The sequence below is a fragment of the Tetrahymena thermophila genome (genome assembly GCF_000189635.1).
Source record: "Tetrahymena thermophila SB210 genomic scaffold scf_8254617, whole genome shotgun sequence".
NCBI classification, from domain to species: domain Eukaryota; phylum Ciliophora; class Oligohymenophorea; order Hymenostomatida; family Tetrahymenidae; genus Tetrahymena; species Tetrahymena thermophila.
In genome coordinates this window covers 800,260-816,240 of record NW_002476387.1, presented here as the reverse complement: position 1 = coordinate 816,240, position 15,981 = coordinate 800,260, and the positions used below count along the sequence as shown (strand labels likewise).

Genomic DNA, 15,981 nt, shown 5'->3' with positions numbered 1-15,981 from the left:
TAAATGAATTTGTATTTTTATCTTTCCTAATTAAACAAAAATAAGAGTATATCATTTGTCTTTTTTTTTCTTAAAATAAATATTAGTTTGAGTCGAACCCTACTTAAGATTAATGCATATAACTAACCAAATAAGAAGAACTTTAAAAAAAAGTTGATACTTCAATATTTATTTTTTTTAAATGTTAAATATAATAGCTATTATTATTAATATGGAATAATACTTTTTTGCATTTTTCACTATTTTGCACTTATTAAATATTAACCACTGAGAGAATTTATGATATATATTAAGCTCAAAAATCTAATTTTAAAATATTTATTGGTTAGATGCATTTTTTAATTTAAATGAATTTTGGATTTAATTTACAAATTTTAGTATATATATATAATTTGTGATAAGCTCCTCAATCATTTGATTTAAGATAATGTTTTAATAAAAAGGAATAGTTGGATCTATCCTTATAACATTAAAAGAAAAAATAATTTTATATCTTTCATAAAAAAGAAATAATTTTGCTTTGGATATTAGAAATTATATACAAATAAAAAATATAAATTTTATTGCAAGAAATAGAATTTCACTCACTTAAATTATTTCAAAGTTAAAATTTTATTTAACTTTTTCAAGATTGAGTCATTGATAAATTCACTCTCCTTGATTCTTAATACAGCTTCTTTAATTTCTTTATTAAATTCATCAGAAAATTTATTTTCCAAAATTAAATCTACAAAAATTTCATGAGCTATTAATCCTTCCTCTTCATCCATTTTAATTGGTAGTAAATCAATGAAAGGACCAGATTCATCATTAAAGTTTTAGTATTTGATTAACTTTGCAAGAGCTGATATCGAGTTGTCAATAAACAAAGTAAATTCTTCCTCTAATTCTTCATCCATTTCTTCTTCTTCTAAGTTGATTCCTTCTGGCTCATGTAAAATACAAGATATGATAGCTTCTGAAATATATAATTTGTATTATTTGAAATCTTGCTAAGGCATAATTTGACAAAGTAATCCCAAACCATAAACAGATGTTTGCTTCAAGGAATACATTTAAGCTTCAATACCTTCCGTGAGATAAGCAAAAATTTCTTCAATATAATCTTTAAGCTTTTCATATCCAAGTATAGATATTAAGTTAGAGATAATGTTATATCCTACTAATTTAAAATTTTCATCTTCGCTATCACAGAGTCCTAAAACTCTCTCACAAATAATTTCGTCAAAACATTGGTATGCCTGAAATTTGGTGAAATATAAATAAGTAAAATTATTAATTAATTAATATATTGTAAGTATTATTATTACCTCTTCTGTATGAGTTTTATAAAGTAATTCAATAATTGGTCCTATTGCTTAGACTAATTCTAGTTCTTCTTTATTTTATTCTATTTCTTCTTCATTTTCATCCTCTTCATCATCTTCTTCTTCTTCATCATCATCCTCTTCATCATCTTCATCTTCGTCATCATCTTTGCTTTTTTTGTGAGTATTTTTTGAAGAAATATCTGTCTTTTAGTCTATATTTTCAACAGCATTTTAGCAAACTTCAAAAAGGAAGATCATTATGCTTTTAACTGTTTCTGCATCAAAGCATTTTCCAACTTATTCTAAAGTTTTATAAATTAATTCTAGTTAATCAAGCACTACACCATGATCAGTTTCTGCTTGCATGTTATTTACTAAAGACTTAATCATTTCATATACTCCTTCTTATAAGTTTTCACTTTTTCTTTCTTTTAAAATTTTAAACAAACAAGGGAGTATATCAATAACTGAGTCTCTTAAGTTAAGATGATCATTTAAGTCACTAAGTACTTTTAAACCCAACTTTTTAATTTAAATTCAAGTTAATTAAATTAAATAATTTTTAAAAAATAAAATTTATTTACTTGTAATACTTTATCTGCGTTTTATGCTTTGTCATTTTCTTCAAAAATTATTTTCAAGGCTTGGAAAATTTTGCGAGGTGCATTTAAGTCTATTTCATCTTAATTATTATCTAAATCTGATGGATTTTCTTCTTCCTCTTCTTGATTTTATTTCTTCTAAATAAGATATTCAATGCTTTTCTCTAACATTATAAGTGATGCACTAACAAGAATTTCAGATTTTTTATTTATACTCTTAATTTGCTAAAGAGCTTAAGTTATCTTAAATAAAATATTTATTTGATTACAAATATAATTATATTATTCTACTCCTTCCAAGTTTTCAATCTTTTTTAATTATATTGCTGAATTCACGAGATTCTCCACATCATTTTAGAAATGTTTATTCTCACTATAATTTTAAATGAAGTTTGCTTGAACTTCATATTTTAAACAATTCAAATCTATATTTTCGCTCTTTAACTTTTTAATTAAGTTGTACAAATCATCTGAGTACACTTTCATTTCATTGTTGTATTTTTATATTAAAAGATCGATCAGGATAAGGCTATAATATTTAGCACTCTCATTGTCTTACTCCTTTAAATCTTTATTAACTGCTTCAAATATCTATTTGAGATCTTCTATTTCTATACCATTTTTCAAATTGCCTATAAATAGAGTTAAAGTTTAGTAGATGAGAGCTCTTTCGCTATTTGAATTTTATAACGAAAAAATGAGGCCATTTTTCATAATTAGAGTTTAAAACTTGTTTGTAAATTTAGCTCCTAAAAAGTCACACATAAATGAAATGCTATTTAATACTGCAAATTTTTCAACTATTGTACCTTTTTTAATTTTTTTAACAGCTAACTAAGAAAATTCAACCAAATCTTAGACAGTAATCTTATACTCACCTTATTTTAAGAATAAATATTTATTGTAAACAAATTCAATATATTTAAATTTTACCTATTGTAGAAAATCCAATAAATGCAGCATAAGTAAAGCTAGGAACTGATTTCTAATAGAATTCAACAAATATTTCTATATAATAGTTTTTAACTTCTTGCAAAGTCATTATTTTTGACAAATCTCTGAGTTGTTTAAGAGCAAATTGTGTTTTAGCAAAAATAGGATTATTTACTAAAGATATCAGTTTGATTGAAGATTTCTTCTTTTCTTAAGCTTGGCTAAACAATTCCTCGTTTATATTATCAGTAGCCAAATAGCTAAAGATAAGACTATAAATGTTTTTGATAGAGCTGCTAGTGTGTTATTAAATTATGAAGCTTTTTTATTTATCGAATAGCAAAAGCCAGCTTTTAATAGCAGATTAAAAGATTTTGTGATCAATAGAGGAATCATTCAATTATTTATTCAATTATTCTAAGATAAAATTGTAATGCTTCCTAAACAAAATAGATTGTGATACTATACACTCTTCAAAATATTGCATACAAATTGTATCAAAAGCACTTAAATTTTTATAAATTTTTTGTACTAATGGATCTATTAATGGATTGAATTATCTAAGTTGTTAGATAGGTTATTACTAAATAATCATCAAAGCAACCTTAACTGCACTAGTAAAAGTCTTTTTATCAGTGTGAGACAATCCACTTTAGAGTGATTCAATAATCTTATCTTAGTATGAAGTGTAAAAGTCAGGCCAGTTTACTATAACTTGCTTGAGTATGCTAAGAGCAGCCAACAATAACTCCTTTTGTTTAATCATTACTTCAAATTCTTAAAAGAAAACTGGAAATTATTTCTTATAATTAATATTTTCTTCATCATCTTTTATGAATAGAGAATAAGCTTTACAAATGACAATGCTCAATTATTCTACTATCTCTTGGTCATCTTTATTTTTTTTAATGATACTGAAAAGTCTCTTTTCAATTTCATTAAGTTTTATGTCACTTGTCTATACGAATTAATTGGAAAGAGCACAAACGTAAACTTAAAGAGCTGCTAAATATTTATCTCTTTGGTTTACACCTTTTGATAAAATAGTAGAGATTATTTCTTAAAACAAAAATGAAAATTTTTGTTACCTTCAATGATGTAATTGAGTATTTTTTATTTAATGCTAGGATCGGAAGAGCCTGCAGTAAGGATTTCCTATATTTTATTTTCAGCCTTGAGATACTTTTCTAAAAATTGTTCAGCCATTTTGATGAATCAGCTTTTAATCACTATTAATTATTTTTGTTTTTAACCTTAAGTTTATACTAAAAATTTGGATATTTTTTATTTAATCATTGTAATATTAAGCAAAAAGATTTAAGTAGAATACAAATCTAGATTAATCAATTAATTTTATCAAAAATGCGTTTAGAATAATCAAATAACTATTTTTAATGTAAAAAAGGAGTCAATTTAAATATTTTATTTTCAACAATTAAAAATATGTTTTTTAATTTAAATTTTTTTTATTAGAAAGTTAACTTTTAAAACACTAAGATAAAAATAACATTTTTTTTAAATCTTCTTTTTCAAATATCATCAAAAGAGTTCTTTATTAAAAATAGATTTTAATATTTATCAGTTTTAAGTTTTTGATAATATGTGAACAAATATTTATTTATTTTTATTATTTGATTGCTTTTTTGGGAAGACACTTTAAAAAAGAAATATCTAATTGAAAATTTACTCATTGAAATTTATTAAAAATATAGACAATAAATTGAAAAACAGATACATGAATTATTATATTGATTACCTAGAAATGTTTAATTAATTAAACTTTAATTTGATCTATTAACATTAATAAGTAATTAAAAAAAATATTGAAAAATATAAAAAAGTCAAAATATAAAAGAAGATAGAAAGCTATAGCAAGACAAATTAAATACACCCAATTGCAAATAATTGGATTTATGATATCGGATTTAGCATTCGGAATAGGGGTTAAAATCCCTCAGTCCAAAGAGGAATCCCAATCACTTGTAAAGGGATTTAAAAGTGATAATCTGGTTATTGACGAAATAATCGATACACCTAATAAAGAAATTGGTGAAATGAATACATATTCTCTATGTTCATCTTCACCTTCTTCTGGATTAATGAATTTAGAAGAAATTCAAGCCAAATTTTGGATGGAAATCAATCAAATACCTAGCAAATTTAGCTTTGATAGCACTGATAAATTACTTTTGGAAAGAAGTGAAGCAGAAAAACCACGCCAAAAGAGAAAATATGTTAGGAAAGCAAAATTAATGGAAGAGCTATCAGATGATGAATTTGAGAATAGACAAAAGATGTTCGTAGTAGATAAAAATGCAACATTAAGCCAGTTAATCGATGAAACTATTGTTGATGTAAACTTATTAAAATATAACTTTAATTTTAAATCAATTTAAATTTCAAAAATAGAGTAGGAAACAAGCCAAAAGACTTCAAATTAAAGAAGAACTTAAAAACAAAGGAAATTTTACTAGCGATGATACAGAAAGCCTAAGCAGTTTTTGTAACTATAAGTCTGAAACGTCAGAAACAGTAGAAGCAAAACCTAGTACTTTCCAATCATTACTCCGTAAAAAGTGTGTAAATATGAAAAACTGCATGTGGGAGAGCCAAGAATTAGATAAATTTTATAATTTGCTTGAGTTTATTGGTGCTGATTTTTCACTCATCTCTTCCTTTTTAAAAACAAAAACGATTGGCCAAATAAAGGTAAAATTTTAACTTAAATTAAAATCATTCAAATACTTTACTGACAAACATAAAAATAAATTTTCCGCTACTTTTCAACATTTTATCTTTCTAATTAAAAGAAAAAGTACCATCAAGAATTAAAGAAGAACCCAAATAAAATCAATGAAGCTCTGAAGAAGCAATCTTTCAAAGTAGGTTCTAATAACTATCAATATCTCCTTGACCTGAACAAACCCCAACAAAATTAAATCCCTGATTCGATAGATGATTTGAACGAATAAAGGATTTAATTCCGATAACAGGCCCTATAAACTGCTTAAGTAATTACTTTAATTTAAATTTAATTTCGCTTTTATTAATATGAATTTTTTTAATAAATAGATGATAATGATGAAGGGTGCCATCATTAAGATTATATATATAATTTAGGTTTATAGGTTTAGAAATTGGGGATTCTCTTTTAATTTTATTAGTTACAATACAGATTCTACTAGTTGCAATATACTTGCTACTTCTGTTAGCTTTAGCTCTTTTATTCCTCTATCACAACTTTAAATGAGTTGTTAATTGAATTTATTATTTACTTTGTTGATTTAAATGCTTATTAAGACGTCTATTGATATTTAATTGGCATTTTAAAGGTCTTAAGTAAATAAATATATTCTATAAATGGGTTTTTAAATACAAACGTAAATTCTGAACTAACTTTAAATGAATTAAATGTAATTGTTAGCTTCAAAAACCCATGAATTCGCTTTAAAGAGATAAGAATAGTAACCCTCGCAATTCTTTAACACAAACAAAGGAATTATGACCGTTTCTATTTTTATTTTTGTAAGGCATGTACTGTAATAATTTAATGAGGAATCAAAGAGATATTAGCAGTAACTTTAGCACCCTATGTTATACTCTAAAGATTTATTTCAGCTTTAATCATTTGTAAAATTGGCTTTTAGTTCTTAAGGTAAGTTTTTAATTCTTATTATACTAATCACACCTCCAATAATAGCTAACCTTTATACTACATACTTTAATCTAAGAAAATATATCTATTAGCAAAAACAAATATAAAGAAGTATTCATAAGGTTGATAATACTTAATCTTAAGTCCAAAAAGACAAAATTAAAAGTGATTTGACTAAAAAATTAAATCTATCTTCTTTAAGCTATCTCTATAAATCTATTTTATTTATATCATCTCTATGTGCTATTGTAATTGTAAATGTCTTTAAACATCATTCATAAAATAATATTTTTTATTTTTTAATTATGTGTGATAGATTATAAATCATATTTGAATAAGCTAAAATTTAAAATTTTATAAAATATGAACTACCTACAGCAAATTCTCATTAATTATGATCCATTTAATTAAGATCTAAAAATTCATTTTATAAAATTATTATCTCTAAGTTTAAGTTGAGTTAAAAATCGATTTTTTAAAATATCTTAATTAATGAGAATGCACTCTCTTTTATTAAAAATGAATGATTTTATACTAAGCATGTTTTACCTATTATTCTATTCTCTCAAATAAAGACTAATAGGGTAGAGTTTAAACCAAGAAAAATAGATAATTGGAAATATTAAAAATTAATTAAAAAATATTTTTTCCATTTTTCATTTTTCTGAAACTTTATCAAAAGATAGTATGAATTATAGAAAGATAAGGAGGATTTTAATAAATTCTGCCAAAAATACATTAAATTTCAAAAGTTTTTTATATTATTTTAATGAAAAATGGTTTGAGTAATCAAATATAATAATAATATATTATCATGTTTTGCTAATGAAATATAAATATTTTATTAAATTTGTAGCTGAATTATAAATATCTATTTTTATTTAAAAATATGATATGAGTAAGATAAATTTTAAAATGATAGAAACATATTCTACAGATTGAAGATATTAAAAAGTAATATCTTTGTTTAAATGATATAGAAATTTTAAATATTTCAAAAGAATTTATTACATAATTCTGATTTATTACATTTTTAAAACTCTGAAATTGACAAATTTAAAACTATTTTTTGATTATTAAAACTCTTTTATTTTATCAGATTTAATTTACATTGGATCATATTTATGTTAAAAAGTTTGAGATGCTTTTAATTTTAAATGACAGTAGAAGATATAAAAAATTATTATCTTTGTTTAAATTTATATAGAAATTTTATGAATTTTTCAAAAGAATTTATTACATAATTCTGATTAATTACATTTTTTAAATTCTGAAATTGACAAATTTAAAACTATTTTTTGATTATTAAAACTCTTTTATTTTATCAGATTTAATTAACATTGGATCATATTTATGTTAAAAATTTTGAGAAGTTTGAGACGCCGCTTTTAATTTTAAATGATAAGCATTTTTCTATATAAAATATAATATTTCTGATTGGATATAAGCCAAATAAATACTGAAATTGTTATTTTTTTTGATCAATAAATAAATCAAAAACAAAAGATCTTTTAACATTTCTTATCATAAAAAAGCTACAATAAAACTTAAAATTTGAAAAAAATTAAAAAAGAGTTATAAGTCAATTTAAAAATAATCTACCAAAAAAAACATTTTACATTTAAATAAAAATCAGGAGGGTTAACATTTCATTAAAACTGAAATAAGATCATCTTATAAAAGTTAAACAAAAAATGGGTTAAGAGCATTCTAAAAATAACAATTAAGATAATAAGGAAGTCAATAAAGATAATAGAAAGGATGATTTTAAACATTCTTAAAGGGATAACAGGGGTGAATAAATTCAAGATTAAAGCAATTAACCATTACAAAGCGAAAAGCTTTAAGAATAAAATTTTAGAAATAAAAGGTAGGGTTATGGGTAATAGTTTTAAGGTAATTAAATTAAAGAAGAAGAGTAACTTTAAGATTAGAGTGAATTTTAAAATGAATTTAAGAAAAAAAGAGAGTAAAAGAGTTATCATCATAAAGAATAATACAAAAACTATTAATAAAATGAAAAAACTCGAAATTACAGAATGTTTTAACATCCCAAAAAAGGAGATAATAATTAAATAGAAGAAGAAGAAATTTAGATGTAGAAATAAGGATAAATAATAGATTATTAGTAGAATAATAAATTTAAGAATTAATAAAATGAATTCAAAGAAAGATATAAAAAATAAAAATACGATGACAGAAATGAAAAAATACATGATCGAATCAATTAAAGTGAATAGTAGATGAATCAAAATTTTGAAGAAAATACACAAGAATAGTAATAAAATCATAAATATAGTAACTACCAAAAAGAATTCAAAGATAAATAGAGAAAGTAAAAATATAATGATAGGAATGTAAATGTTTAATAACATAATTAATTCAAAAAATAAGATGAAGAATTTTCTGAAGATCAAAGGTATTTTAAAAAACCTTAAAACAGATAAAGCACTGAAGATGATTTACAAAGTTAATAACAAAAGTAGCAAAAAATTCAAGATTTAAAAATTATTAATCAATTTTGCAAGTAACATTTTAGCTTTAGCTTACTTAGAGAAGATGAAAACTCTTGGTTCAATGTTAATTATAGCAATTTATTGTCTAATATTTAACTTAAAGAAATACTTTATTAGATGAGAAGTGCTTTAAAGTATTTAGCTGAATACTTGAAATAACACATAGATATCAATTAACAAAATAAATAATTCAACAATTATGAGATAAATTATATGAATTTAATCAAATTGTATATAAATAATATAGCTGATCTCAAATAAAGAGTTGACTAAGGCATAAATAAAAAAATTTCTCAACTTATTAATCATGCTGCTTTAATTGAAACATAAACTAATTTAGATAATTCTGAAGTATAATTTGAAAATAAATTTTACTCTCAAGATGAAATAGCAAATTAGCTTTAATCCTAATAAATAGTGAATCAATTAAAATTGAAGAGTGAAAATTCTAATAGTAATTAATAGGATTAAGAAATTTAGATTGTCTAATAAAACCTCTAAGATTTCAGTAACAGCAAAGATCGTGATGAAGATAACCAATATGACGAAGAGGTAGGATTTTCTGAAGAGCTAAGTGATTCTTAAAATTTAGATACCTAGTCAGATATAAAGAATTTAAGTGCAGAGTAAATAAGTTACTTATCAAAATTTTATTACTCCATTTTAAATAAATTTACTATTGCTTTGAAAATGGAGAAAAGTATGTTGGCAAGAAACCTACCATCATACTAAATTAAGAAGTAATTAATTCAGTAAGTTGAATAATCTAAGAACCCTTTTACACTACTAATTGGCACAACTGGATCTGGTAAAACTACTCAAATATGCTAATACATTTTACAAAAATAAATTTTGTCTGATGATTTTACAAAGAAAATATATTGTGTTCAACCAAAAAGGCTGAATTGCTTAACTATTTCAGATAGAGTAGCAAAAGAATTACACACTACTTTAGGATAAGAAGTGGGATATATTGTTGGGTATTAGAAACACGAATAGCTTTATGATAAAAATAAGACTCGCATAATATTTATAACTCAAGCAATGTTTTTAAGTTTTTTAGTCCAAAGAATCAAAAAACTGTCTGAAAAGTAATAACAGCTTAATTAGTGTCGAATTCTTAGCTAAATAAGTTACATTTTACTTGATGAAGTACATGAAAGAACTGTAGAAGCTGACATAATTATGGGAATTTTAAAATAGTGTATTGATAATACTTCGAATATTAAAGTAATTCTATCATCTGCTACTGTTAATACTGAAAAATATTTGAAATTCTTTTAGCAAGACGAAATTCCTATGGAACTTTGCTAAATACCAGGGAAGATATATGAAATTGACGAAATCTTTTGCAATGATTTGTATGGTAGCAATGTCAAAAAAGTTGTTTAAACTTTAAAACATGTTATTTCTATGATACAGTAAGGAGATAGTCTTCATCAAGGACACATTTTGATATTTTTAACAGATGCACAAGATATTGAGCAATGTATTTCTGAGTGCAGAAAATTAACTTGCATAGATTTTAGAAAATACATACTCTTGGCTCTTCATAATAAAACAGATATCAATGACTAAAATAAAATTTTCTAAGATCTCGTGAATCCCTATACAAATCAAATGGTGACTAAGATCATATTTGCTACAAATATTGCTGAATCAGCAATTACAATTAATAATGTAACTGTTGTAATTGATTCTGGTAAAGAAAATTGCCTTGTCTATGATCCTTTAAAGTGTATCTCTTCAATGAAAGAGTAAAATATTTCCAAATCTTCAGCTATTCAGAGGTAAGGCAGAGCCGGAAGAACTTGTCCAGGTATTTGCTACAAATTGTATACAGAATCTGAGTATGAATCTTTCCTTTAAGACAGTATTCCTGAAATTTAAAGAATAAATATCGATTTTTCTGTGCTAAAATTGCTAGAGTGTGGTATTTATAATTTATTTGCTTTTCCTTTTTTTGAAAACCCAGGATAGCAAGTCTTGTAAAATTCAATAACCAACCTGTAAAGACTAGGAGCAATAAACTAAGATGTATAAGTAACATAACTAGGTAAAGTAATACAGTTTACTGAGCTTGAGCCATATTAAGCTAAGTGCTTGATAGAAGCTTCTAAGAGAGATGTTTTAGATTAGGTTTTAAATATTTTTGCTTTTATGGCTGAAAATTAATCGCTTTTCAAAAAATATGAAAAAGATTAGAGTTTTGAAGATAATTCAAAGAAATCTTAAATAGAAATAGATATAAGCAATTATAAGAACGAATATAAGAGTGATTTCTTATTCTATAACTTTTTGTTTAATAGAATAACTCAAGAGCTGCAAAATGATAAAAATTTTATTTCTAAAAATAAGAAAATCAAAGAATCTGTTTTTCTTAATATTTATTTGAGTAAAAGGCATTTAAATTAAGTTATAAACTAAGCAAAGAAAATATTTTAAAATGAATTCAAAGTAGAAAATTAACTTTTATAAGACAGTGAAGAAGTTAGAATTTAAAAGTGTATGCTATGCTGCTATTTGAACTAAATTGGTACTTACACTGGATCTAGAATTTTAGGATTTACTAACATTTATAACGAGATTAACTTCTCGATTCATCGCTTCTCTAAATTTTGCAAATCTGAATTTAAAGAAGGAGATTGCTTATTCTATGCTTCTCTTGAAAATGTAGAGTCTGAAAATTATGCATAACATATTTCTATTTTCAAAAGAGAATGGTTAGAAGATGAATCCATCATTCCTAGCAACATGATGACCAAAATTTAAGCAGAACTGGTTAAGAAAATTATCCCTAAATATATTTGTAATATTGATGTAAGCAGATATATTTTATTGGCATTTAAAAAGAAGTACTCTGAAAAGATAAATGAATATTTAAAATAATTAAGCTAAAATAATCCTAAACTAAAAATATTTATGATCATTGATGAGAGTAGTTGCTCAATAAAATTCTTAGGCAGTTAGGAAGGGGAAATCGCTTTTAAAGAATAATTAGTCTAAGAGAATATACTTAGGATACTAAACGATGAAAGAACGAAGCAAAGAAAGAATATTGTGATACGAAAGTACAAAGAATCTGAAAATTATGTAGTATTTGGTTAAGGATACTAGATATTAGACATATTACTACCTCATGAATATGTTAAAGTGAGAGTTTATAATTTCCCCAGTAAAATTTAAGGATAATAAGTAACAGAGAAAACTGTTGAATAATTTTTTATGCTTGATTAAAATAAAGATTATTTCAATGTTTTTTTTCAAAAAAATTCATTTGATAAGATGGCTATTTACATTGTTTTTAGAAATTATGAAAGTGCTAAAAACTTTTTATATTAATTCAATTTAAATATGCCTTAATAATATAAGGATATTTATATTTAAGGTGTACCAGAATCGAGAGCTTCTCAAAAATTAGAGATTGTTTCTGTTATAGCTGAATGGCCAATAGCAAAATCTTTGGGAAAGGCATAAATTATTTTTAATAACTAAATTGATAGAGATGCAACATATAATAGATTGCTTTACTAATATATTAATGGCATTAAAATAAAAGTATTCCAGCATGATCCTGAGCCTAAATAGCATCAACAGCTAGTAAAAAATTATTGTATAAATATAAACTCTTTGAGTCAGCAAACTACTGAATAAGACATAAAACATTTTATATCTAATCAGTATGGAGGATTTGAAAATATTTTGATAAGAAGAGAAGAAATTAAGGTAGATGAGACATAAAGGCTATAAAATATTGAAAGATACACAAATCAGCTAAAGACTTTAATGAGCAAAATTGTTAATGAGGAAGAGCTTTAATAAATTTAAATCTAATATGATAACCCTAAAAAAGGATAAATGAAAGCAAGAATTTAGTTTCCAAAGGCAATCTAAGCTGAAAAATTTTAGTAGTTATACAATAAACAAGTGTTCGAGCAAGGAAGGTTGAATTTATACATTTAAAATCAACAAAGATTTACTTTGAAAATAAAAGCATATGAAATAATTAAAGATTAATTTGAAAAAATCATATTAAAATTTAAGGACTCAATCTTTATTGATGTAAAATATGCAGATTATGAAGTTTTAATAAATTTAAAGTCTTAAATAGATTTTAAGTAAAATTTATTGTAAAACAATACTCAAGAAACTCAAAATCTCTTTAAGTTAATAACTCAGTAGATAAAGATACTTTTCAAACCCTTAATAATAAACTTTGATATTCATCCAAGAGATTTCATTTAGTAGTATGAAAAGAATATTCAAATATTTGAGAAAATTTAAAATCAACTAAAGGTCTGCATCATACCAACACCTAAGAAAGCAGAAATATAAGTATGGTTCGAAGAATAAAATGAAAATGCTAAATAGAAAATTATTTAGAAAATATAGATAGCTTTTTAATAAAATATTATTTCATAGAAACTACTGAAAAAAAAGTGGTACAATCAAAAGTAGTTGCAAGATCAAATATAAAATTTAGTAAGATAAAATTTTATTTCAAATTATGATGAAAAATAAGACTCTATCATTATTAAAGGAGTTTAATCTTAGCTGTAAAAAGCTCTAAGAATAATTAATTAAGAATGTAGATTAGTATAATCTACATAATCATGTAAAATTTGCTTCGAAGATAAGCTGATAGAAAAAATAGATAACTGCGGATGCACTTACTGTTAGGATTGTTTGTTGCAGCATGTATTATCAAGTGCTATTAATAGCGAATGTGTATGCTGTCCTGACCACAAGGAATCTCTGATAAATATAGAAGATATCAAGGATTTTATTTCCTAGCTTGATGAAGAAAAACTAATTAATGATAAAATTAATTCCTAAATAGATACATGGAAAAATAAAAAAGTAAACTTATCTAAATTTATTAGATGCACATCTATAAACTGCGACTCTTTCTTCGGTAAAAAGTATTACGATAAAAATTAGTAAGAAGTTGATGTGGACATGCCAAGTGAGCTAAAATGTCCTGAATGCTTCTACAGTTTCTGCTTAAAGCAAACAACATATGGAATTATGAAATTACATAATTATCATAGTACTGGATATTGTTTGGCTGAAAGTGATTAATAAGTTGTAGAGTAGTTAAAAAAATTAAACTATAAGCAGTGCCCAGGTTGCAATGATATGATATAAAAAAGTATGGGTTGTAACCATATGACTTGTAAATGTGGTGCTCATTTTTGCTTTTAATGCTTATATTATCCAACTCCATCAAATGCCCAGGCTATTTATAGTCATATGGCAACTGAAAGACATTGAATTAAAAATTAACTATTTTTATTAAATTAAATATTCCTTTTGAGTGAATATAAATTTTAAAAAGCGTTATTAAAATGTAATTTAATTTATATTTTTTATGTTTTTATTTCATATTTTTTACTCTTTAATTACACTTTATTTTAATTTTCTTGATTAAAACATAATTGAAATCTTTTTTAATTTAATCAATCATTTATTTTTTAAATGAACTTTCTAAGTACTCAAAAAATATCAATCTTATATTTTATATCTGCTTCTGAGATAACATAAATGAAAAATTATTAATGTATTTTAATTAATTAAATCGATAGTTCATCCATTTAAAGAATTCATACTAGTCTCATTAAATATCAAAATTATACAATTTACTAACCTTAATAGTTTTTCAAATGACTTTTATAGTTCTTAGTGTACAATAAATTTAAAAAAATATTTTAGACCATGAATTTTTTACTTAATAAGATGATTTCCAAAACAATAATTGGAGTAAAACAAAAAATCATTAAATAACTATCGCCATGCTGCCTATCACATATTTTTTAGGTGATCTTATATTTCATTACCCTGAATTTTTAGAAATTATAAAATATTTTAAAACAAACTGAGTATACTCTCTCTTGTAATTAAAAATTAAAATTAAAAATTTTAAAAACAAATTAATAATCTTGAAAAAAAACTATTTTAAAAATAAAATTTATTATACATTTCAAAAATTTAATTAGAAGGAATTAAGTATTAATTTTGTATTTATTTAATGGATACAACAGAAAAGAGAATTTATCTTTCATAATTAGAGGTTATTTAAATTTTAATCTATATATTAAATAAGCTCATTCTCTTTAAACTGATTAGAAATTCTAAATAAAACCAAAAATAAAAATGTATTTCTAATAAAAATAATCAGTTGCAGTCTTTATAAAATATGTAAATAATATTATATAATATTCTAACTATTAAGCAAATATTTTTTAAGATGATTGAAAATTAAATTTATTTCTCATCCTAATTTATAAATAAGGTTGAAATTCTCTTCGATGCCTGTAGAATTAGCTAAATTCCATCTGTTAGAAACACAGAATACATTCACTACCATTACTGCATGTTTAAATTATGCATCTGTATACCCAGCTTCTTTAAATTTATTCTTCAATACATCATTACCTGCCTTGTGAGGTTCCTTAGCAATGATATGAGCTAAATTATCTAAAGCAGCTCTCTTATTTTCTGGAATAGTATTAGATGCATCTTTCAAAAGCTACTACAAAGCAGTTTAATGGTGAGTTTAGCAATATTTGCACTAATTTTCTTCACTAGTTTTAACACCTAAATATTCAATTTCTGGTTATAATAATGGTAATTTGTTCTCTGGAGTATGCTCAATTATTAATGAGGCAAAAGTGGCAAAAGCTTCAGCTCCAACAGGGAAACCATCAAAGTTTTTGAATAAGTTTGGAAGGAATCCAAAATGCTTTTCTATCTTTTCAAAGACTTATTTTTATTTTTATTCTGTCATTTAAACTAGTTTTTTTATTGTTTTGTTTGTTTGTTTATTTATTTGTTTTAAATAAATTATAAATAACCCAATTTCATTTTACTTATTTAAATCTGAAACTTTTTATTTAAATTTGCACAAGCACACATAATATATCGTTTATTTAAATTTGATTACGTATCTATTTATCTAATAATTT

At 23.7% G+C, this 15,981-nt stretch overlaps 4 protein-coding genes across 4 annotated transcripts; 2 read left to right on the top strand and 2 right to left on the bottom strand. All coding sequences in view use genetic code 6, as the record gives it.

The window, feature by feature from the left end:
* Nucleotides 1–584: 584 nt before the first annotated feature.
* On the bottom strand, nucleotides 585–4,051 carry TTHERM_00196340 (hypothetical protein; the record flags this gene model as incomplete). The annotated part of the gene is made up of 5 exons (XM_001017288.1): nucleotides 585–1,241; nucleotides 1,311–1,832; nucleotides 1,895–2,790; nucleotides 2,846–3,877; nucleotides 3,934–4,051. 5 exons carry the CDS (start codon nucleotides 4,049–4,051, stop codon nucleotides 585–587), a joined length of 3,225 nt encoding a protein of 1,074 aa, XP_001017288.1.
* Nucleotides 4,052–4,758: 707 nt separating this feature from the next.
* Nucleotides 4,759–6,898, top strand: TTHERM_00196330 (Myb-like DNA-binding domain protein; the record flags this gene model as incomplete). The annotated part of the gene is made up of 4 exons (XM_001017287.3): nucleotides 4,759–5,199; nucleotides 5,255–5,554; nucleotides 5,656–5,856; nucleotides 5,918–6,898. 4 exons carry the CDS (start codon nucleotides 4,759–4,761, stop codon nucleotides 6,896–6,898), a joined length of 1,923 nt encoding a protein of 640 aa, XP_001017287.3.
* Nucleotides 6,899–8,194: 1,296 nt separating this feature from the next.
* Nucleotides 8,195–14,290, top strand: TTHERM_00196320 (helicase carboxy-terminal domain protein; the record flags this gene model as incomplete). Its single annotated transcript, XM_001017286.1, has 1 exon — nucleotides 8,195–14,290. One exon carries the CDS (start codon nucleotides 8,195–8,197, stop codon nucleotides 14,288–14,290), a length of 6,096 nt encoding a protein of 2,031 aa, XP_001017286.1.
* A 997-nt stretch (nucleotides 14,291–15,287) lies between these two features.
* TTHERM_00196310 (hypothetical protein) lies at nucleotides 15,288–15,803 on the bottom strand (the record flags this gene model as incomplete). The annotated part of the gene is made up of 1 exon (XM_001017285.1): nucleotides 15,288–15,803. One exon carries the CDS (start codon nucleotides 15,801–15,803, stop codon nucleotides 15,288–15,290), a length of 516 nt encoding a protein of 171 aa, XP_001017285.1.
* Between the last annotated feature and the right edge of the window lie 178 nt (nucleotides 15,804–15,981).